Below are 25,432 nucleotides of genomic sequence, written 5' to 3' on the forward strand. Positions count from 1 at the left end.
GATTACTCTGGCAATCCTCCAGTCTGTATATAATTAACATGAAACTGTACACCGTTTTTCCTCCAAGATTTGTTAATGTGCAGCATATGCAGTCCCAGTTTGCAGCAATACCCCGGCAGACATACACTTTCCAGTAAAAGGTTTGACTGTCCCTTCAGCTTTGTCAATCTCAGTGGTTCAATTTATTTATTCATAAAAAAGTGACAAAATATAAAAGCACTATTTAAGATTATCCTCAGGCTCCACATTATTTATGGTAGGCATATTTAAAAAGATTTACTAAATTTAATTTACAGGAATGTCTTCAGAAGACATACTGGTAACAAATCAAGCATTATACTTGTTCTGCCAAACATTAAATCAGCTCCATGTTGCTCTGCTTTATTTTACTCTCATGAGGGTGAATGGCTGAGGAAACTGCGCATTCATTGCAGGTCTTATTTGTAAACAGTGAAACAACATTTTGTTAGGTAGTGTAAGGTCTCCTTCAGCTTATTAAACAAGGCAAGCTTCCATTAGAACCCACATGTATCCATTTAAGTTCGACAGGGCCAAGGAGGGCTACACCTTTGTTAAAATTTTTTAACTACTGCCTGTATTCCCATTGGAGAGATTCCCAACACATTGTAAACCCGGGTGATATTACAGGAAGTGTGAAGAAATTTCTCCATATGGGAAGGGAGAAAGACCATCCTAAACAGATGTTTCAACTCTTTCTTGCCCCATCCAAAAAACAAACAAACTGACTGTCTCTTAAGGCCCCTTTCACACTGGCCCATTTTCATTGTGTTGCATTACCCTTTTTTACCGCAGGGTAACACTATAGTAATGAAAACCTATGGGGCCTAGAAGGCCTACCACAGCCAGTAGTAATGAATTTACCACGACGACAACAGCGCGTTATCGGCATCAACCTGTTTTGCGTTTGTGTTGCGCAGAAGAGTATTTTTTCAATATACTTCAGCGAGTTCTAATCTCAGCCACATGAAGTGCTAGAGAGCTCACTTCCTGCTTGGCTTGCAGCCAGAAGAGGGATTACTGCAGTAATCTACGAAGGCTAGGTTTAGTGTTGAGGTGCAGCACTCAGAACGCCAGTTAGAGTGTAAAACCGGCCTAAGAGCATGTGCACACATCTAATTTTGATTGGCCAATATTACCACTTCCATGTATCATGAAGGCTAACAGATTTTGAATACTATGAACAGATTGTGTAGGTAAGCTCTAATAATACATGGAGGCGGCAAAATTGGCCAATCATGTTCAGGGTATATGAGTAAAAGTATTAGTAGCAGAGGATCAGTAGGACAGCCAGGCAATTTGTATTATTCAAAAGGAACTCTCCCTGTCACTTCATGTGCCCTTTAAGAAGTTGTTGCAACCAAATGCAATACACAGGACAACAGAAAGTGCAGGGAATTCTGGTGTCCACAGGGTAAGATTTAAGTAAGGCAGATTTCAGGGCAGCAGTCTCCCTGGCTGCTTTGCTCAGAGCAGTGGTAGGAAGCTGGAGACACCTCCATGTGATTCTCTCATAATTGCAAGTCATGGCCCTGCCACCACCAACGGGAAAAACACCAAAGTGGATAAAGCCTAATGGTATGCGTGTCTGATCAGGCGATACCATAAATTATAAGGAGGATTTTAAACTAAGCTTACATTGTGCATAAAACAAAACAAAAACAAAAACAAAACACACAACTTTGAAAGGATTACAATTATGGGAAAAAAATAAAAAACCACTATAACAAACCTCCTCTATTCTGTTCTCAATTTTCTGCTCTCCGTTCTCTTGGAGTGACCTGCTGAGAGGAAATAAGAACAAGGAAGGATAAGTATCGGTGAAGTAATAAATAACTATTCTCACTCTACAGCTAACATTTCCTGTCTGCTGTCTCATCCATCACAAAGCTGTGGTAAGGCGACAGAACAGACTAACTACAATAAAAGAAAGAAAGAAGAAGAAAAAAAAAAAAATAATTGTCTGTGGAGGATGAAAAAGTTCCAATCTGCTGTATGTAGAAATGAAACGTGAATTTTCTAGAGTTCTGCTTTAAATTGTGAAGAATGGCTCCTTGCCTTCAGTTCACTATGGAGATACTATTCATATATACTTAATGAAATTCATAAAAATAAGGGTTGCACAAATATATTAGATTAACGACTTAAGGACCGCAGTTTTAAACCCCCCTAATGACCAGGCCATTTTTTTTTACTATTCAGCCACTGCAGCTTTAAGGCCTCACTGCAGAGCAGCATAACTCAGCACACAAGTGATTCCCCCCCCCCCCCCTTTCTCCCCACCAAGAGAGCTCTCCGTTAGTGGGGTCTGATTGCTCACCAGCGGTTTGTTTTTTTATAAATATTTATTGTATTTAATTTATTTGCTTATTTATTTTATTCCCCCCTCCCTCCCCACACCATCAAATCACCCTTCCTATAGATGGGACAGCCGTGTCACACGGCTGTCCCCAGTACAGCGCTGCCTTAGATCGCAGCGCTGTACAGGATTATTACACGGCGATTTCGACGTCTAACAGTCTCCGAGCGGCGATCGCCACTGGGAGACTGAAGGCGGAGTGGAGCTCCGTCATCCATGCGGAGATGCGCGCGGTCTCCTGCCAACCACATTCCCAGCCATTCATGCCAATGGCCCCAGGAGTGGTGCTGGGGCTGTCGCCACGTTCACGCCAATTGGCGTGGAGGGGTCGGCAGGAGGTTAAAGTAGACACTTTCAGGACACATACAGATTTTCACTTTATTTTACATCTTATATTATTTTTATGATACTGTATTGTATATTATATATTGTTTATTCTATTATACAGGGCTGGATTTACCATAAGGCACTGTAGGCACCTGCCTACAGGCACCCGATGATAGAAAGGCGGTTCACTCTGCTCCTCAAGGGAGGCACTATGCAGAGTCCTGAGTGGAGTGTAAATTAGTTACTCACCCGACTCTCTGCCTTCCACTGATGAGATCTCCTTTCAGTGAGGGGCAACTTAATACTGGGGTACCACTGACTACCTGTAGCTACCTATGATGGGCAAAGGAAGTTACGGAGAAGCAACAGCTGGGTCAGCCAGCACACTTGCGTTTCGGTTTGGCAGGGGTTTCTAAGTTTATGGACAGCAAAGTCTAGGGTGCCAGGACAGGCCTATAGGCTCCTGTGAGGTAAATCCGGGCTTGCTATTATGTATAGTGTACAATCTATTATGTTTACAACTACTTATGCGGTTTCACTCCTAAGGACCAGTGTTGCCTGCAAATTTTCTATTTGAGACATTTTCGCGAGAGATTTTCATGTTTTCCATGAAAATGCAAAAAAAATAATTATATTTTTACATCAAAAATGCAAAGTCTATATTTTATACCACGTACGAAGCGTGGCAATGCAGAAAATGATATCGCGAAAAATCTATATTTTTCTTACCGCAAACATCTGCAAAAAGTGTGAAAAACAAAAATGCAAAATATAACAAAAATTTTCAATGGCATTTTTTGCAACACTGTCCTAGGGAGCAGTATTTGACTAATTTGGTCAAATACTGCTCCTTCCGCCAGGCGAAGATGACTTGAAAGTCATCTCGAAGACGAGCCACTCCACACAGCGCACATGCGAGTGTCCTCTCTCACGCTCTCGTGCGTGCGCAGTATGGAGCCGTCTGTCTTCGGGAGGACTTGGCCCCTAAAGACTTCCGAAGTCCCCCGCAGCGGGGATTTGAATGGAGGAGCTGCTGTCTGAAAGAGCATCGGGGGAAGAGAGGGAAGGCTCATTAGGACCCAAAGCATTCCCTCTCCTTAGGTAAGGAGAAGATCCCATTAGCATTAAACAATACCAGTTGCCTGGCAGCTCTGCAGGTCTATTTGGCTACAGTAGTGTTTGAATAACACAAGAAACAAGCATGCAGCTAATCTAGTCAGATCTGACAATGTCAAAAACGCCTGATCTGCAAATGCTTGTTCAGGGTATATGACTAAAAGTATTAGAGGCAGAGGATCAGAAGGATAGTCAGTGGACTGGTATTGCTTAAAAGTAAAATCTGGCAACCTCCATACTCCTCTAGCTTCAGTTGTCCTTTAATGTGAAAAGAATATTGCATTTTCACTCATCACTGCCAAGCACTTACTGTTCAACTTATGATCCACCACACACACCTTATAAGGCTCTATAAACCTCAGGGATACATACAAGCCATATACAACTTTTAATGTGCATTTATCAATATCAGTTTCCTAATTATGTATATTTTACCTAGCCAATGATAAAACTATGTACAGGTGCTTAGTCAATTGTCCCTGCTTTTGTTCTAGTTTTTGCTCCCTTGATTGCCTGATGGAGCGGGATAAAACCTGTGAAACACATTGCATTGCGGAGTACTTGAATAAATGGTATTATTGTTGAACTTAAATCAACACAGTCTGTTTATTTACTGGGGAGGTAAGCCCCCCACTACCGCCCATTTTAAATGGATTTCGTTTTTACTCTATTTTAGTGCGTCTGTTAAAGGCTACTTTTCAGATTTATACAAGAGGTCTTTTCCTGTAGACCATTTTTTTGCTCAAATGCAATAGTGGCACGAGCTGTTTTTATTGCCTTTGTGAGGATGCAGATAGCAGCATCAGAGGAGGAACTACAGTGAAACGTCTGACTATAGATAATACGGTATATGACAATGCCCTGTTTGCTGAGAAGTCTTCTGAAGGAACGCCATACCCTCCAAATAAAGCATTAACACACTTATACTGCAGATTAGAAGATCATTTTTATTAATGAGATAAATGATAAAAACTTCAGTCTCAAAGTAGAATTTATATCGGTTTTGGTGTCCAACACAGGAACAATTAAAATAGAGGGAAATATTTTAAATCCCTTTTGAAAAGATTTAGTACATTTGTGTTTGGTATCTTGATCACAATTTGATCAGATATGGTAAGGACTGAATTCAAAATTGTAATTTGTGCCCATTGTCTTGAATGCCCATATCCTAAACACATTAGGAATTTTAGACAAATGGTATAGCCGATTGTGGAAAAGCATGCAAATCTATTGAACACAAAAGAATGTGCAGCTGGATTTCACCATGATTTTAGATAAGCTATTAAAATTGTGGCAAAGACTGTCTTCTTAGCTCTTTACAGGAGACTTCCAGTTTCCTGCCCAGACTCCTTAAATAACATGAGAAAAAAATATTCCGTATTAGTCTAATATTAAGGGTAACTGTTGGTTGAGGTGGTACAATAATACAATCTTAAAGTGTACCAGAGATGTAATAAACTAAAAGTTTAATACATAGCTGGGGCTTCCTCCAGGCCCATGCGCACAGATCGCTCCCATGCAGATGTCCTTAGCCGCCGGAGAGATACATAGAGTACACTTCTCTTGCATCCAACTGGCACAGGCATGGGCAAACTTGGCCCTCCAGCTGTTAAGGTCCCACAATGCATTGCAGGAGTCTGACAGCCTCAGCCATGACTCAAAGGCAAATGCATTGTGGGACTTGTAGTTCCATAACAGCTGGAGGGCTGAGTTTGCCCTTGCCTGAACTGGCAGAAGTTATGGGACCTGGTACAGGCAACAGAGAAGGCTGAGGACGTCGGTGCGGGAACGATCGGTGTAGAGGGGGCTGGAGGAAGCCACAGGTATGTATAAAAACAAACAAAAACAAAACAAAACAAAAAAAACTTAGTTTATTACGTCTCTGGTTTCCTTTAAAATAAGTTTTCCTAATCAATTTAGGGCACCTGAACTGAGGGATATGGAGGCTGCCATTTGTATTTCCTTTTAAATGCCAGCGGCCTGGCAGTCCTGGTGATCTATATGGCTGCAGTAGTTTCTGAATCACACAACTGAATAAAAGCATGCAGCTAATCTAGTCAGACATCTGTTCTGTATGTTTGTTTAGGGTCTATGGCTAAAAGTATTAGAGACAGATGAGCCAGGCAACTAGTATGGTTTAAAAAGGAAATATGGCAGCCTTCCTATCCTTTAACAGTTTTATTACCTAATTCTAGGTACCTTTTCCCTTGTTTTTTTTTAACCGCCATTTTTAATTGCACAACAGCTAGCTTGTTCCTGCACAATGCATGCGTTTCTGAATTAAATACATTGCACTGCAATCTGGAGAAAAATACATCAATCACTAAAGCAGAACCCTGTAAACCCCTGGAAATGCCCACAACATCAGATACCAGATGTCCCTCCTGCAACCTCCGCTCCTCCCAAGAAATTCTCCTGGCCTCTAAGCTGATCACCTCCTCTCATGCTCGCATCCAGGACTTTACACGAGCATCATCTCTTATCTGGAACGCTCTTCCACAGCCTGTACGTCATGCTCCAAACCTGGACATCTTCAAACGCACTCTTAAAAAAACATCCCTTTTCAGACAAGCTAATAACATTCTATAGCCCTTATTTACTTATCTGACACAATGTAATCAGAAGCAAAGAATCACTGCCTCATCCATCCTTCACCCCCTTACCTAGTGTCCCCCACAACCCATTAGATTGTAAGCTCGCAAGGGCAGGGTCCTCCTCCCAATGTTTATGGTTTTTGTCACAATATTTGTGCTGCTTGGAACTCTGCTGTACATTTTTTAGTGTATCTATGTTCCCTCTTTTTGTGCTTTGTAAAGCGCTGCGGAATAGGTTGGCACTATATATAAAAAAAATAAATAAATAAAAAACACTTGGCATACTGATTCTTAGGGCTCTTTCACATCAGAGCTTGCGTTGGAGAACGCTCAAAGCATACGTTTTGTTGTATGCCTTTTACTGCGTTTTGATATGCGTTGCACTGCAGTGAGTGTGCGTTTTTAATCCGTTTTCAATGCGTTACTGCACATAGAAAAACTCAGGTAATTTTTTTTTCTTTTAGTTTTCAACTTTCTACATTGTTCCTCTGTTGCATTCTGGGACTGATTGCCTGCGTTAACGGATTAAAAACGCGCATAGTGTGCGTTTTACATTGACTAACATTGTAACGCATAAAGCTAGCGTTGGCCGAAAAACTGCGCCTGGGTGCAGTGTAACGCAATGCACAAAAAGGCTGCGTTACATGTGAAAGCTAAAATGAAAGTCTATGGACTTTCATTTCACCTTGGGTAACGCAAACTTTACCCTTTGCGTTGAAACGCAGAAAATCTGCCCTAATGTGAAAGAGCCCTTAGGAGATGCAGTTTGCTTTATGAACTGGGCTTGAACAGTGTTTATAAGTAAAACAAAATCTTGATTACAAAAAAAAAAAAAAAATTAAAAAAAAGCGGTAATTTAAAAACAAAAATGTGAGGCATATTTAGAATAGAAAGCTCAATAACCTTCAGACTACCAAGCAGACACTGTGCCCACAAAACCCAAAACCTGCTAAACTGGAGGATCAGGCCATGCACCCACTCAAAGAACTGCAGGATTAGTTATTGATTATATATTTGTTGTATATGGTTAGTGATTTACTGCTAGTACCAACAGATCATTTATAAAAGAAAATTATATTAATACAATAAAAATATTCTGACATAATTACCTCATATTTACAAAGTTTCCCCAAACAGCTGGAAGAAAAAAAAGAGGGAAAAAAAAAGTCAACATAGGACAGGTTTCTGGTATATAGCAATGGAGTTTAAATTTTATTGAACAAGGGATTACGGTACATCCTTTACATGCAGTGTAATTTGCATAGACAGCAGTATGATACATAGACAGGGATCACACATTCAAATAGGGTACTATTTGGGTAAAAGAGGCGCCCTGGTATACTGTAAAAGTTTAAAAACAGTTTAAAAGCGAAAAGGTAAAGAGGTAGCTTATTAGTGCTATCACTAATAAAATATTTTGTTGTTACAAAGATTGTCATCATTGAGGTAAGCTACCTCATTACCTTTTCGCTTTTAAACTGTTTTTAAACACTTTTACCGTATACCAGGGCGCCTCTTTTACCCAAATAGTGCATCTAATACCCCCACACGTCACCTGTCTGAGGGGCGGAGGCAGAGCATCCGTGGTCCTACCACGGTAGAGATCTGTCTCTTTCCTTTTCCTAAGGAGTGCAACCCGTACAGAAACTGTCACTTGCAGACCTGATGTTTAACTCTTTAAAAAAAAAAGGAACGTAGCCTAGTTATTTGTGTGCTTGGCACTATACAGAACATATGTCTTTCTCGTGTCACCTTGTACCTTTCCACACTGTCAAATGTGAACCCTGCCTTCGGAATGAGGAGCTATAAAATGTTAACTGAAATAAAAGCACATGACCAGCTAGAAGTGAACATTCTGCATCCTGTTGGCATATCGTGCCATTGGCTCACCTTTGATTGTGTTGGAAATGCATGGTGTGAGCTGAATTGCTTGCATCCTGTGTTTGAAGGTCAGCTTGAATCTTTCTGGTGACTTAAGACTGCAATACACTGGTTGATTGCCGCCAGATCGACCAACAGATAGATCCCTCTCTAATCGAATCTGATCAGAGAGGAATCTAATCATACAATGCAAACAGATTTCAGCATAAAATCGATTCACAACCTGTGGAACTGCCGTTGCCGCCTGCCTCGTGCCCCTGCTCCCCTGGCCAGCCACAATACATTACCTTTCTGCCGGCGCGAGTCCCTGGGCACCAGCAGTCTCAACTCTTCCAGAGCACTCCATCTCCGCTTCACTTCCTGTCAGTGTCCTGTCCTGTCACAAGCAGAAAGTTCAAAAGTAGCCCGCCCTCTACTGTTTGGACTTCACTTTCTCACAGGACGGGACACTGACAGTAAGTGAAGAGAAGACGCCAGAAGAAGCGAGAGATTGCAGGGACCCGCTCCGGCCGGGTGATGTATTTCTGCCTTGGATGTTGCCATATCGAACACCGCCAACGACCGCTCCCGACCCGGGACTCTGATGGAAATCAGTCTGCGTTATAGATTTCACAGCAGATTTGATCACAGTGATCGAATCTGCTGTCTATCGTCAGGAAATCGTGTTAGTGTATGGGCACCTTTACCAAGGTTTTTTCACTACTAAACAATTGTTAGCTGCAAGATTGATAAATATAGGTAGACTAAAATACGATGGACTTCAAACCTCGATTACTGTGCATGGTGGACACGAAGGTCTTTGGAGATGGATGTGACATAGTACATTGTTTATTATAATTTTATGTTCACCTCCTGAGACAGCTCTCGACTTGTTTAGTGTGGCATACAAATAAACAGTACAATTATGAAAAAAAACAAATAACATTTTTTTATTGATTCCAACTGGCTTGGTGAAAGTGTGCTTCTTTATATTTCAGACATCTGTAACTCATTGAGGGCGAGTCAACTTAAATTGACAGCCAACCCTTAAAATCCAAACTTTTTTTCTTCCAACTCCTGGCCATTTTTTTATTTATGGCAAAAAATTAGGAATCGATGATATGCAAATATTTCAGAGTTCATACAGATTTACAGTATGTAATTTTTTTATGCAAATATATGCAGCTTGAAAATGGTCCATCAACTCCCAACCAGGTTTAAACCTATTGGTCCATTTTCAAGCTGCATATATTTGCATAACATTTTTTTACATTAAACAGCATTAACTCAGAAAAATTTGCACCAATATTGGTCACTCCTACAGCAGATTGATCAGATTTATTCCAAAATATTTTATACTGTTGCATAGAAACACATTAAAATGCAAAACCATTTTAAAATTTTAGTTTAACAAACCCCCCCCCCCCCCCAAAAAAAAAAAAAAACCAGTATTTGAAAAACATGCAAAATAATAATAATAAAAAAAAAACACCTAAGCATACAGTTACATAATCTGAAACTATGCAAACTAGCACTGGTTGCCTAAAATGTGGCTCCAGTGAAGTTGAGCAAGCGCTACAATAAGAGAGGAGGCACCTGTTCTGTTCTGGCTGCACTTGGGAGTGCAGACCCCATCATACATTGACTTCTGGGTGGAGTGGAATGAAGCTATTATGACTGATCTGTCTACTTTGCCGAGACCTGCCAAAGTCCTGTTTCACAGAAGCAATTCTAGTTAACAGTATGTAATGCTACAGATCTGCACCTTATATTTACTTTACAGCAAAACCATAACCTCAGGGCACTGCAGGACAAATAAAAATAAACATGCAGCAGGTGTGCAGTTCTAACAAAATGTTTACAAGGTCAGCTATCAGCCTGGTTCAAAATTAGAAGCCAGTGAGATGACCGAAACATAATCTGCCTCCCTGTACCCATAACCTACTTTTTAAATAACTTTTCATAGCTAATGAATAGGTTTTTCTAGATTTCCTTAAGCCAACATGGTTTAGGTGCCCATTAAAAGAACAAGATTTTCCTTAGATGTGATCATCTGGTCAGATTTTTACAATCGAATTGTACAGAAAACCACGCAGTATGTGGAGGAAATTAACTTTGAAGTATCCTATGGTGGGTAAGAATATAGAATTTAGACAATCTGAATGTTGAGCTTTACGATCGTATCTGACGAAAGTGCCCTAATCAAACCATTTATGGGATCAATTACCTTCAGATTACAGTACTTACGACCCCACTAATTTGATAGAAATGATTGCATCTGAGGAAAATGCTGTACAGTTAATGGGAATCTTAAATATTAAAATGCAACCTATTAACCAGTCAGATTAAGTTATGTACACTAAGGGCCCTTTTACACTTAATGCGTTGCATTGCGTTTTAATGTTTTTTTTCCTCAACAGCAATGCATTGTGAAAAAGCTTTTCAGCTTATAGTGTGAAAGAGGCCATAGGGAAACATGTACACTGGACTGCACATCAGTTGTAGTTTCAGTTACAACTGATGGCAAATGATAAAATGTGTAAAAGGACCCTTTTACACTTAAAAAGTGAACCTCCAGACTAAAAATCTACTCAGCAGCACTGAAAAGGCTTAGGGCCCGTTCAGACTACAAAATGCGGACCGCAACGCATGCGGACCGCAACGCGTACGAACGCACGCATGGCCGCGTTCGTATGCGTTGCGTGGCTGATCCCATCACTGAAAAGTGAATGGGACAGCCGCGCGTTTTTGTAAAATCTGCGTGCAGCATGCGTTCCCGGACCGCACAGGTCCGGAACGCATGCTGTGTGAACATCAGACATTGCACTCTATGCAATGTCTGATGTCGTGCGTTTTGGCCACCTGCACGGGTTTCCAAAACGCGGCTGGAAACGCGTGCAGTGTGAACAGGCCCTTAGTGTTTAACAGTTTCACAGCAGAACTTTCAGTGTTCTCCCCAGGCTCTTTTAGCCAGGTGCTCCACTCGGCTAGTTTTGGTGAGCACCCGGCTGCCATTGGCTCACCTCCTCCTATACTATAAGCAGGGTTGCGCACAGAAGTACCGGCCCTGCATTTCTCATATTGCCCCACTCAGCTACTTTTTCATGCTACCCGGCTACTATTTCATGCCACCCGGCTACTATTTCATGCCACCCCGGCTAGAAAAAAAATTCTGGGGAGAACACAGACTGTTTTTCATACCCAAGCCTAATTTTTTAGCTGCTTAGAAGCTAAGCTCCTCCCCATCAAAGAAAAATGCCTGGGCATTTTTCTCCTGATGCTGTGCAAAGCATGATGGGATCTCTGATGATCTCGTTGCCTAGCAACTGGGAGGGGTGATCAGGACACTTGGAACTGTGTCTCATGCTCCCTGTCACCTCCTTTCAACCAACCAAAAAGATGGCTGCCCTCATGAAATCACAAACCTTTGCCTGTTAGTTTAAAACAGGTAATATAATCTCTTACCAACCCCATCTATTTTAATTACCATAGCTAATGTAACTTAATTACAGTATGTTTGTTTAGGCTGAAGTTCCTCTTTAATCAGTTGCGCAAAGTTATAACTGAAAGGACAACTGATTAGTAATGCCCATGTTTTTCTATGGCTTAGTTCCCACTATATGCGTTTTAACTAAGCTTTTTCACAAGGCACTGCTATGGAAAGTTAAAAAGCATCAGTTCTTCAGCATATAGAGGAAAGGAGGCCTTAGGGCAGTGATGGCTAACCTTGGCCCTCCAGCTGTGGTGGAACTAAAAGTCCCATGAAGCATTGCAATAGTCTGACAGCTCTAAGCATAACTCGAGGAGGCAGAGGCATGATGGGATTTGTAGTTTCGTCACAGCTGGAGTGCCAAGGTTAGCCATCAATGCTTTAGGGTATGTTCACATTGGGTGGTAAAGTTATATGCATGTTGCATAGCATGCAGTGAAATATACAGTTAATGAAAGGTATGCTTTACTCTTACTGTATTTTGCTGTAATGCACGGCATAGAGTGGTTGGGATACCGCACTGCGCTGTGAACATTGCACAGATGGAGTGTGGCAGTGTGGCAAGCCGTGTTACAATGCGACCGTTACGCTGCACCACACCACACAACTGTGAACACAGCCTTATGATGTGTGCCAGGCAGCGCCCCCAGTTTATTTTCTATGTACCAGTATGTCAAACGTCGCCTACTTGCCTCTGCACTCATGCAAAGCCAGAAAAGAGAGAAGTAGAGATATATATACTGCAGAGACTACAACAGACTAACAGGCATTGGTTGTTCGCATATCCAACACTATGGATCACTAACAAGGCTGTCAAAACCAATTGGGAGCACTTGATTGATTGAGGATTTCCAAATCATATGTTTACGAAACATTATTACAGCCAACAAATATATGTATATGTATAGCTTTAGGGTTGTGGATCTATGGCAATGTCACTTGACACTGAATGGAGAACTCCATTAGTGGAACTGGTCCAATAGATCCCATTTCAACAGATTTTGTACCGTTTCTGCCCAGTAATGTCTAAAGACTAGTCAGCAAAGGATGGGCCTGCCTTAGGTGGTTTGGTCTACATGATGTATGTAAGAAAGTATCACGTCTATAGTCACCTTTTGAAGTCAGGTTAGAATGAGATTTTCATCCATCTTGGAGGGGGAGGGGGGCGCGCAACACTTGCCAGGGTTGAATATAGGCCAACTTTGAGAGAATAATGAAAAACTATTTTGGCAAAATAGATTTGTAAAAATAAAAATTTAGCAGAGGGTTGCAAACTTTTTCCCCTCCCCAAACAGAATATCAACTAATGTATTTAATTTATGCTGGCATAATATCCACAAGTGTAGATTCAACACTAGACATAACGTATAAAAATATGGATTGGTTCACATGGATTGTTCTAAGAATGTGATACATGGGATATCACCCGATTCTGGAAGTTCTCTGTCCTTCAGTCAAACAGTCTGCTAATCTGATTTAGAAAGTCAGGAAGGGTCCTAGTACCAAACAATTCTTTTGTTTTTTTAACCAAAACGAGTTTATTTGAAAAAGCAGTAGAAAAGTGTACACAGGCACTACATTGAGCAAAACAGCATGAAAAGGATAACATGTCAGGGGTTACAAAACAACTGTACAGTGCAATAAATAGCTAAGTAAATATAAGAGACATTGAACATTAGTGTCAGAGATCCTTCATATAATATCATACAGGAGTAAATATTGGTGGGGTATTTAACACAAATATAGAGTGTGCCTCCATTATTAATTACGTGGTCTGGTATTCAACAATTAAGAATATTAAGAAGGGGGCACAGAAGTATAGAGAGACCAGTGCAGAACGCACCAAAGAACAGTGCGCTCAGCAACCGGCACATTATCGATCAATCCATTTATCGCACACTAAATGGAATTGTTGTAGCCGTTCCCTGTGAGTGTAGACAAGTTTCTTAACCACTTCCCGACCGCCGTATAGACAATTGGCGGCCGGGAAGTGGACCCCGCAAGAACCGCCGTATTGACAAATCGCGGCGGTCCTTGTAGGGGCATGCGCGGAGCGATCGCGTCATCCATGACACGATCCTCCGCCGGTAATCGGAAGGCCGGCATTTAGTCTCCGCTCGCCGGCCACTTAGCAGCGCCGGCGAGCGGAGGAATCTGTAAATGTAGCCAATCAGGGAGTATAAGGCACTTTGTTAGGTAAACAAAGTGCCTTATACATGCTTCCTCCTCGCCTCGTGGTCTCATTGTTCCAGAGACCACCAGCGAGGAGGAAGCATTTTGTAAGTGACACTCCACACTGCTGATTTTTGTGCCTAGCCCCCCTGATCTCCCACCCCAGCCTTCATATCCCCCCCCCCCTAATCACCCCAGCAGACCCCTGCCAGCACCCTTGCACCCCTATAAACCCCCCCCCCCGCCACTAACTATTGACGCTGTCCCTTAGTTTAGGTCCCTAACTGCCTCCTAGTCACCCCTGATCCCCCTCCCCTACCTTTAGATCACCCCCAGACCCCATCCCAGACTACCCCCCTGTATACATCTGTATACAGCTACCTTACCCCCTGATCACCTGTCTATCACCTGTCCATCACCCCTCAGCACCCCCACCCATCAGAGCAGACCCTAACTGTCCAGCGGGGGCAACCGATCACCTGCCCAGACCCTCGATTGCCCTCATACCCCCCTCCTGATTACATCCCCTGCTCTTTGTTTACATCTGTCCTCCCCAGCACTCACTAACTGATCTGCGATCAGTAACCCCCTGTGTCTGCCTCTCATCAGATCAGGACTCAGTCTGCCCCGTGCGGGCTCCTGATCAACCCCCACCCCCTCAAAACGCCCTCAGATACCCCCCCCCCCCTCCCAATCACCGTCCGAGTGCATTGTATTTGACTGTGCTGTGATTGTATTCGATTGTGCTGCGATTGTATTCGATTGTCCCGTGATCTGCTTCGAATGTCCCGTGATTGATTGCCTCTGAGACCCCACTTCCCGCCACACCCAACCCCACCCTCCCCCCCCCACCACCTTCCGAGTGCATCAGATTTGCTTGTGCTGTGATTGGATTCGATTGTGCTGTAATTGTATTTGATTGTCCCATGATCGGCTTCGATTGTCCCGTGATTGTTTGATTGCCTCTGAGACCCCACTTCCCGCCACACCCAACCCCACCCTCCCCCCCACCACCTTCCGAGTGCATCAGATTTGCTTGTGCTGTGATTGGATTCGATTGTGCTGTAATTGTATTTGATTGTCCTGTGATCGGCTTCGATTGTCCCGAGATTGTTTGATTGCCTCTGAAACCCCACTTCCCGCCACACCCAACCCCCCCCCCCCCTCCAACCACCACCTTCCGAGTGCATCAGATTTGCTTGTGCTGTGATTGGAGTCGATTGTGCTGTAATTGTAGTTGATTGTCCCGTGATTGTTTGATTGCCTCTGAGACCCCACTTCCCACCAGCCCCAAGACCTCTCAAATACTCCCTTTTGCTAGGTAGGTGCTCTTTTTTTCTGGGTAGTCTCGGAGGAAAACCCCATAAATTTAGCAATCCACAATGGCAAGAAGGGGGATTTCCGATGAGGAGGTATACAGGTACATGGACCAGTCGGATGAGATCTTTTGGGAAGACTCACCCGACGAATCATCCGGGTCCGAATTTGAACCTGTGGAAAGCAGTGGTTCCCTGACCGAAAGTGAGGACGAGGCTTTGGTCCCGGCTAGAGCCAGGCGTACCAGACCCCATGTCGTTAGACCGCAGGATCCGCCTCAAGGGCAGCAGGGTGGTGCTAGCGCTGAGGCAGGCACCAGCAGCGCAGCATCTTCTGGACTTGGTACCAGTACTTCTGTAGACCCTGGTGAAGTGGTGAGCGCCAGCATGGAAGTTGAAACTGGTACGGTGGCAAGTGCAGTAGTACCCCCGTCACAGCCACCAAGAAGAAGACGGGCCCGTAGTACCCATAGACTCCCAGAGGTGCTGGCACATCCATATTGGCAATCCCCTGATTCCGCCGCACCCGTAGTGCCCCCTTTCACCGCCCAGTCTGGAGTCCAGGTGGCGACAGCTCATCTAGGAACGGCCCTAGACTTTTTGCAGCTGTTCATCACCCAGGTTCTCTTGGACTTAATTGTGGTTGAGACCAACCGTAAAGCCACAAAATTCATCACCGAGCACCCGGAGAGCACCTATGCCCAGCCTTTCCGGTGGAAACCAGTCAAAGTTTCCGACATTAAAATCTTTTTGGCCCTTATCCTTCACTTGGGACTAATGAAACAGAATGTATTGCGGTCGTATTGGTCTACGAACCCAGTACATCATGTTCCCTTGTACCCTGCTGCCATGTCCAGGACACGATTTGAGTCCATCCTGCGCTTCCTGCACTTCAACGACGACGAAACCTGTCATGAAAAGGGCCACCCTGCTTATGACCGGCTCCACAAAATTCGGCCCCTCATAGACCACCTGTCATCAACATTTGCAGATGCTTATATCCCTGAACAGAACATCTGCGTAGACGAGTCCCTCTTACGCTTTACCGGGCGCCTTGGCATCAAACAGTACATCCCAAGCAAGCGCGCCCGGTATGGGGTGAAACTGTATAAGCTCTGTGAAAGGGCCACAGGCTATACATGTCGTTTTAGGGTCTATGAGGGAAAAGACTCAAAATTGGAGCCGGTCGGTGGCCCTGACTACCTGGAGAGCAGTGGAAAGGTTGTGTGGGATTTGGTGTCACCCTTGTTCCAGAAGGGGTACCATCTTTTTGTGGACAATTATTACACAAGTGTGGCCCTCTTTCAGCACTTAAAGTTAGAAGGAATCCGATGCAGTGGCACTGCGCGGCCTAGTCGCCAGGGCTTCCCCCAACGGCTCGATACCACCAGACTTGAACGGGGGCAGAGGGCCGCCTTGCGTACTGACGACCAGCTCGCGGTGAAATGGAGGGACAAGAGGGACGTTTACTTTGTCCACCATTCACACAGACCCGACAGTCCAAATTCAACGGGCAACTGCGGTCATTGAAAAGCCCCTTGTCGTCCACGAATATAATGTCAACATGGGAGGGGTGGACTTCAATGACCAGAGGTTAGCGCCCTATTTAGTTTCCCGGAAAACAAGACGCTGGAATAAGAAAGTGTCTTTTTATCTGATACAATTGGCAGTTTACAACAGCTTTGTTCTCTACAGTAAGGCTTGGAGAACTGGATCTTTCCTTCAATTTCAGGAACAGATCATTCTGGACATCCTGTATCCAGGAGGTGCCAGCCCCCCCCCCCCCTCCTCCAGATGCAACTAGCCAACTGCATGGAAGGCATTACGCCTATCAGATTCCGTGTGCCCCAGGTCAACGCATCCGAAGAAAACTTTGTCGTGTCTGCAGCAGTGCTAGAAGAAGGAATGACACCAGTTTTTATTGTCACAAATGTCCTGACTAGCCTGGCCTATGCATAGGGGAGTGCTTCGAGAGGTACCACGAGCAGGTACACTATTAGAACCTAGGGAACTCCAGACACAGGAGTAGGCACACACTCAGTGGTCTTTCGTACATTGTCCCAGGGAGAGGAGAGGTAAGCTTGAAAACCAAACAGGTAAGCATAAAAGTCAGAAGGAGGATCGGTTTCCATGCTTGATATTGCTGATCTGTCCTGGGTTGGCGATATAAGACGGCATGTTTGAATTTCCCTTGAGTGTGGACACCCCCGGTTTATATGTGATTTACTTTGGGTCTATGATGATGCTTTAATGCCACACAGAGTCATCTCTATTGGCAGGCATATTGCTGTATCCTACAGGCATAATGCTGTATCCTACAGGCATAATGCTGTATACTAAAGTTCTGAGGCCCAGTCACAAAAGTTGGTGGCTCACCCTGAGTGCAGGGTGGCACGGGGTGTCTCTCTCCTGAGGTTATCACTGCCATTGATGTGGAGGAAGATCTGCCATTGATGTGGAGCAAGGTATGTTTGCCGTTCATTTTTCCTTTCAGCCCAGAGTGCATTACCCGTATACCCAATATAAGGAGTATAGCAGAAACTCCTAATACTGGCCATACATGTAATGATTGCAGAGACCCTAAAATGCCAGGACATACTTCACAAATGACCCCATTTTGGAAAGAGGACACCCTAAAGTATTATGTGAGGTGCACGGTGAGTTCATAAAAGATTTTAGTTTTTGTCACAAGTTAGCAGAAATTTTTTTTTTAACAAAGTGTCATTTTCCGTTTACTCGTGACAAAAAATAAAATGTTCAATGACCTCACCATTACCCTCATGGAATACCTTGTTGTGTATTCTTTCCAAAATGGGGTCATTTGTGGGGTTTGTTAACTGTCCTGGCAAGTGGGCTAAATTTTGAGCACCCCTGTAAAACCTAAAGGTACTCATTGGACTCTGGGCCCCTTAGCGCAGTTAGGGTGCAAAGAAGTGCCACACATGTGGTATTGCCGTACTCGGGAGAAGTACTACAATGTGTTTTGGGGTGTATTTTTACACATACCCATGCTGGGTGGGAGAAATACCTCTGTAAATGACAATCTTTTGATTTTTTCAGGGCTGTGGAGTCGGAGTCGGAGTCGTGGAGTCGGGCAATTTTGGGTGCCTGGAGTCGGGAAAAAATGCAAAAAGGATTTCACAGGTCATTTTGAGAAATTTGTTTTCAAGACTACTCCTCACGGTTTAGGGCCCCTAAAATGCCAGGACAGTATAGGAACCCCACAAATGACCCCATTTTAGAAAGAAGACACCCCAAGGTATTCCGTTAGGAGTATGGTGAGTTCATAGAAGATTTTATTTTTTGTCACAAGTTAGCGGAAATTGATTTTTATTGTTTTTTTTTCACAAAGTGTCATTTTCCGCTAACTTGTGACAAAAAATAAAATCTTCTATGAACTCACCATACTCCTAACGGAATACCTTGGGGTGTCTTCTTTCTAAAATGGGGTAATTTGTGGGGTTCCTATACTGCCCTGGCATTTTAGGGGCCCTAAACCGTGAGGAGTAGTCTTGAAACCAAATGTCGCAAAATGACTTGTGAAATCCTAAAGGTACTCATTGGACTTTGGGCCCCTTAGCGCAGTTAGGGTGCAAAAAAGTGCCACATATGTGGTATCTTCGTACTCAGGAGAAGTAGTATAATGTGTTTTGGGGTGTATTTTTACACATACCCATGCTGAGTGGGAGAAAGATCTCTGTAAATGGACAATTGTGTGTAAAAAAATTTTTTTAAAAAAAAATTGTCATTTACAGAGATATTTCTCCCACCCAGCATGGTTATGTGTAAAAATACACCCCAAAACACATACTACTTCTCCTGGGTACGGAGATACCACATATGTGGCACTTTTTTGCAGCCTAACTGCGCTAAGGGGTCCAAAGTCCAATGAGCACCTTTAGGCTTTACAGGGGTGCTTACAATTTAGCACCCCCCAAAATGTCAGGACAGTAAACACCCCACAAATGACACCATTTTGGAAAGTAGACACTTCAAGGTATTCAGAGAGGGGCATGTTGAGTCCGTGGCAGATTTCATATTTTTTTTGTCGCAAGTTAGAAGAAATAGAAACTTTCTTTTTTTTGTCACAAAGTGTCATTTTCCGCTTACTTGTGACAAAAAATAATATCTTCTATGAACTCAGCATGCCTCTCAGTGAATACTTTGGGATGTCTTCTTTCCAAAATGGGGTCATTTGGAGGGTATTTATACTATCCTGGAATTCTAGCCCCTCATGAAACATGACAGGGGGTCAGAAAAGTCATAGATGCTTGAAAATGGGAAAATTCACTTTTTGCACCATAGTTTGTAAACGCTATAACTTTTACCCAAACCAATAAATATACACTGAATGGGTTTTTTAAATCAAAAACATGTTTGTCCACATTTTTCGCGCTGCATGTATACAGACATTTTACTCTATTTAAAAAATGTCAGCACAGAAAGTGAAAATTTTTTTTTGACAAAATTCATGTCTTTTTTGATGATTATAAAAAAAAAAAGCACCAAAAGAAAGCTTTATTAGTGACAAGAAAAGGAGCCAAAATTCATTTAGGTGGTAGGTTGTATGAGCGAGCAATAAACCGTGAAAGCTGCAGTGGTCTGAATGGAAAAAAAGTGCCTGGTCCTTAAGGCGGGTTAAAGCCCACGGTCCTCAAGTGGTTAAAGGCGATACCATTGTCAAGGCGTTTGATCCAGCAAGCAAGTTGGGGTGAGTTTGGCAATAGCCAGTGCAGGGCAATTTCCTGCCTGGCAGCAAATAACGTCTCTCTAATAAAGGTTTTGGTGGCAGCTGTTAAATCCTCATCTCATCATAGTACTGGGTCAGAGGTTACAGGACAACTCATTTTGTCATGGAGGAAACTGATTACTTGCTTCCAAAAGGAATCAACCTGTGGACAGCTCCAAATAAGGTGAAGGAAGGAGGGGGATGGTATAGCACATTTAGGGCATACATCTTGAGCGTTAGGATTGTATTTGGCAACTTGCTTAGGTCGTAAGTAAGTTTGATGAAGAATGTGAAGTTGAGTGGCACGATCCTTAAAGTGAACCTCCGGACTAAAAATTCACTCAGCAGCACTGAAAAGGCCTGGTGTTTCTTTAACAGTTTCACAACATCAGAACTTTGTTTCTCTTATCCAAGCCTCATTTTTAGCTGCACAGAAAAAAACTGCCCGTGCTTTTTTCCCCTGATGCTGTGCAAAGCATGATGGGATTTCTGATGTTGTTGCTCTAGTTCTGCTGTTTTGGTGCAATTTTTTTTTTTTTTACATTTTAAATTTGACATTTGAAGCCTAGTGTGTGCAGCTGGGAGGTGTGATCAGGACAAAGGACAGTTGGAACTGTGTCTCCTGCTCCTTGTCACCTCCTTTCAACCAAAAAGATGGCTGCCCCCATGACAAAGATGGCAGCCCCCATGAATCACAAACATTTGCCTGTTCTTTTAAAACAGGGTGGGTAAAAAATTCTATTACCTATCTATTCTAATTAACATAACTAATGTAACTTAATGACAGTATGTTTGTTTAGGCTGAAGTTCCCCTTTAACACAAAGAAACCCTTTTAACCGCCTCCAGTGCATCATCCCAGTCCTCTTCACTCAAAGAGAGGCCAGCAGTTTCCCATCTATTCTGACCCCTCATACACACATCAGACCATAGTCTTTTGAAAATGAAAGATCACAGATCTGTTTTACCCCCTTCCATGTAGTATGAGAGCCATACCTACACAGTCTATTCTATGGAGCTGAACTCCCCATCAGAAAAAAAAAACTTTGCAAGATGCTGCACACACAGATGCTGTACAGACACAAAAGATCTGTAGCTGCAAAAGATCTGTTCCTGCCAAAAATCCAACCCTGCAAATTGCAATGATAGTCTATGAGAACTGCAGATCATCGTACACACATGATTTAACTGACATTCATCTGCAGATCAGATCCACCAGGTTGGATTTTCAGATCTGCAGATCGGTCAGTTAAATCATGTGTGTATGATGATCTGCAGATCTCATAGACTATCATTGCAATTTGCAGGGTTGGATTTTTGGCAGGAACAGATCTTTTGCAGCTACTGATCTTTTGTGTCTGTACAGCATCTGTGTGTGCAGCATCTTGCAAAGTTTTTTTTTTCTGATGGGGAGTTCAGCTCCATAGAATAGACTGTGTAGGTATGGCTCTCATACTACATGGAAGGGGGTAAAACTGGTCTGTGATCTTTCATTTTCCAAAGACCATGGTCTGATGTGTGTATGAGCCTTTAGAGTCAAGCGTTCTGTCAAGTGCATTACTCACTACCAGCTCCTTGTAAATGTCCCCTATCAGATGTTTTTGGGGGCCTTGCTCAATTAATTTTAAGATTGGGTGTGGCTGAATATCAACCTTGTTGCCTTTAAACTGGGCACGGAATGCATGCACAAGTTGTACATAACGAAAATGATGAGGGGTAAATGCAGGAAACGTATCTACTAGCGAGGGGAAGGAGAGAATGCTTTGTTTTGAAACAATTTGACCCAGGAATACAACCCCATTCTTTTGCTAGAAGGTCTGGTCTGGAATGGAAATGAACTCCGAAAGGTTTGGATTATCCCAAATGGGGGTATGAAAATCGTAGAACGTAGAACTGTATAAGCCACCTATTCTCTTCCACACTCTCATGGCTTGAGTCAGTATAGTATTGCGGTGAGACTGTAGGGAAATGACTTCCCTAAAGAGGACCAATGCCACATTGTCTAATGAAGGGTTAACAGTGTAACCTAGCACTTCAGGATTGTACAAATTAGAAGTGCAAAACCAAGAGGCAACATGTTGCAATTGAGCTGCAAAATAATAATTCTGCATAGAGGGCAAAGCAAGGCCGCCCATACCATTTCGATTAATTAACAAGGAATATTTAACCCGGGCTCTTTTACAGTTCCAAATAAAGGAGAGAAGGCGAGTTGAGCTTTTTGAAAAAAGCAACAGGAACATACACTGGTGAATGATGTAGAACATACAGAATTTTTGGAAGGAGTATCATCTTTACTAAATTTATTCTGCCCACAACTGTTAAGTATAGCTTGGACCAGGCTTTGCACTTCGATTGCACATGATTAAGAAGGGGAGAAACCTCCGCCTGCAAGTACATTTTAGGGTCCACGTGTATCCATACTCCTAAGTACTTAAAGGACGTAACAACCTGCAAGAGATTTGAGGACCGAGGTGACCCATCTGGAGGGGAATCAATATATAACAGAACCGACTTAGATTTATTCAATTTGAGACCTGAGTAATAACCAGATTCCTCTATTGTGCTTAATGCTGTCACCAGGGAGACATCAGGATCTTCCAGGTACAAAACAGTGTCATCGGCGTAGAGGCCAATTTTCTCTTCAGTGTTCATAGTACGGAGGACACGAATTAAGGGGTGTGCCCTAATGCGACATGCCAAGGGCTCAACTGCTAAGGCATATAGAAGTGGAGAGAGCGGGCACCCCTGCCTAGTTCCACGACCCAAAGCAAACGGACTGAATATCCACCCATTAGTGCCCACCCGAGCTCTAGGCATATTGTATAAAATTTGGACCCACCTACAGAAATTGTCCCCGAATCCAAACCTGGCAAGGACCTCCTGAAGATAGGGCCACTCCACTGTATTAAAGGCCTTTGCCATGTCGAGGGAGGCCACTATTCTATTAAGTCTATTTAAATGGAATGCCTGTAGATTAGTCATTAAACGACGTATATTAATTGCTGTATTTTTCCCGGGCATAAATCCAGTTTGATCCGGATGTACTAATGATAAGATTACTGAATTAAGACGAATGGCGAGTATTTTGGCAAGAATTTTGATGTCAGCTGTTAATAGGGAGATTGGGCGATACGATTCACAGTGCAGGGGGTCCTTGCCAGGTTTGGGTATCACTATAATCAAGGTCTCCTTCATGGAATCGGGGAGAGATCCAGAATCAAAAGCAGCTTCAAATACTTGTAATAGCAAAGGAATTATGTTGTCGGAATATTTTTAATATTCTTCTATTGGGAGACCATCCAACCCTGGGGCCTTTTTGTTAGGGAAGCTAGCAATAGTCATAGATATCTCATCTTGTGTTTTGGGTGCCTCCATAGATTCCATTTGCTCAGGTGACAGTCTCGGGAGTGTGGTCTCTGAAAGAAAAATCTCAGAGTCCGTCTGCGTGGCATGTGTTTGACTAGAGTAAAGGGATGAATAAAATTCCCGGAAAGTGTCATTAACCACTTCAGCCTACAGCTTCGAAAATCTTATGCATCCAAGCAATGTTCACCTCCCATTCATTCGCCAATAACTATCGCTACTTATCAAAATTAATTGATCTATATCTCGTTTTTTCCGCCACTAATTAGGCTTTCTTTAGGTAGTACATTTTGCTAAGAGCCACTTTACTGTAAATACATTTTAACAGGAAGATTAAGATAGAAACGGAAAAAAATCATTATTTCTCAGTTTTTGGCCATTATAGTTTAAAATTAATACATGCTACAGTAATTAAAACCCATGCATTTTATGTGCCCATTTGTCCCGCTTATTACACCATTTAAATTACGTCCCTATCACAATTTATGGCGCCGATATTTTATTTAGAAATAAAGGTGCATTTTTTCAATTTGCGTCGATCACTATTTACAAGCTTATAATTTAAAAAAATGTAATAAGATACTCTCTTGACATGTATATTTAAAAAGTTCAGACCCTTAGGTAACTATATGTAGTTTTTTTTTTTTATTGTAATTTTTTTTATTATTTTTTTTAATACAAAAATGTATTTGGGTAATTTTAGTTTGGGAGGTAAATAGCCAATTTTAGATGTAATGTAATGTATTTTTTATTCAATACAGGTATGTGGGTGCAGTTTACTATTTGGCCACAAGATGGCCACATTCAAAAAGTTCCTAGATGCGAACGATGTCGCATCTAGTTACTAAAATGAAGAGAAGTTGTTTCCTGGGGGCAGAAATACCACGCTCTCTGATGAGAAAGCGTCGGTATTTCTGCCGGGGACTTGGATCGGTGAATGGGAATTATATTCCCATTCACTGATCGGGGGGGCAGCGGGAGGCAGCGGGGGCGCGCGCCCGATCGCGCGCACCACACGGCTGCAGCACCACTGCCTATCTGGACGGATATATGCGTCCAGATATGGCGAAGTGGTTAATGGCAGCGCATCCTGTAACTATCTCACCAATAGAGTTGCTAATGTGTGTGATAACTGGAGGGGAGGCGTATACTTTAGAAATTTTGGCTAGAAGGGTACCCGCTCTCTCCCCGTTCATAAAAAGCATGTTTATTAAAGAAGAGCCTGCTTTTGGTTAGTTCCTTTAAGGTAGAGGTGTGCTGCCTCTCTAATCCTTGCCAAGTGGCCTTAGTTGTAGGGAAGGGGCATTCTACATATTGCCTCTTGGCTTGCTCCAATTTGAGCATGAGATCCTTTTCTTTTCCTTTAATATCTCCCTTACATTTAGCTATAGCTCCCATCAATTCCCCACGCAGATAAGCCTTAAAAGTCTCCCAGACCTCCCAGGAGGTTGCAATAGCAGCATAGGGGGCGATATACAGGCTGGGAACGCAAACAATCACTCACGTTCCCATGCCTGTCGGCGACGGCCAAACCGGAAGTGTTCGCCGGCGGGTCCTGGGCCATCGGAGCGGGGTTGCGAGGGCACAGATCGTCTGCAAAGGGCTGAGGGAAGCCCCATGTGAGTTCTTTTTTTTTTTTTTTTTTTGTGACTTTAGGTTCACTTTAAGAATAGTGGCACAGTATGGTGGGGGAATGTAGAAATTAAGGAGTAGTGTTTCTATACCATTAATTCTACAGTGAAGGAAAATATATCTACCAAAATTGGTCTATTTTAGCATTCAGGGCCTGGAAACGTAACGTTTTCCTAATTAAAAGGGAAACTCCACGTGAATATTGTGAAAAGGTGGAGTGGAAGGACCAGCCAACCCATCCTCGTCTGAGAGCCAATATCTTGCCTCCACAAATATGCGTTTCTTGAAGTGCCACCACATCTGGTCTATGCCTATTCAAGTAGTTTAGGATCATATGCCTTTTCATAGAGTCATTCATGCCTCTCACATTCCAGCTAACTATATTTAATTTACGAGTAGCCATTTATGGATAGTGCATTTTGATATAGGAAAAGGATTATAGTTAAACCCATAGAGCA

The 25,432-nt window shown here is 42.9% G+C and overlaps 1 protein-coding gene across 3 annotated transcripts in view; it reads right to left on the reverse strand.

The window, feature by feature from the left end:
* Positions 1-25,432, reverse strand: part of UXS1 (UDP-glucuronate decarboxylase 1) — a 120,963-nt gene that overhangs the window by 69,824 nt on the left and 25,707 nt on the right. For 2 of the 3 annotated variants that reach the window (XM_068265299.1, XM_068265297.1), the window contains exons 2-3: positions 7,524-7,551; positions 1,751-1,802 (exon numbers count right to left, since the gene is read on the reverse strand). In XM_068265299.1, the coding sequence (XP_068121400.1) occupies positions 1,751-1,802; positions 7,524-7,551 (80 nt within the window). The remainder of the gene's footprint in view (positions 1-1,750; positions 1,803-7,523; positions 7,552-25,432) is intronic. The other variant, XM_068265298.1, reaches the window with a different exon arrangement.

The sequence above is a fragment of the Hyperolius riggenbachi genome, chromosome 2 (genome assembly GCF_040937935.1).
Source record: "Hyperolius riggenbachi isolate aHypRig1 chromosome 2, aHypRig1.pri, whole genome shotgun sequence".
Classification (NCBI taxonomy): Eukaryota; Metazoa; Chordata; class Amphibia; order Anura; family Hyperoliidae; genus Hyperolius; species Hyperolius riggenbachi.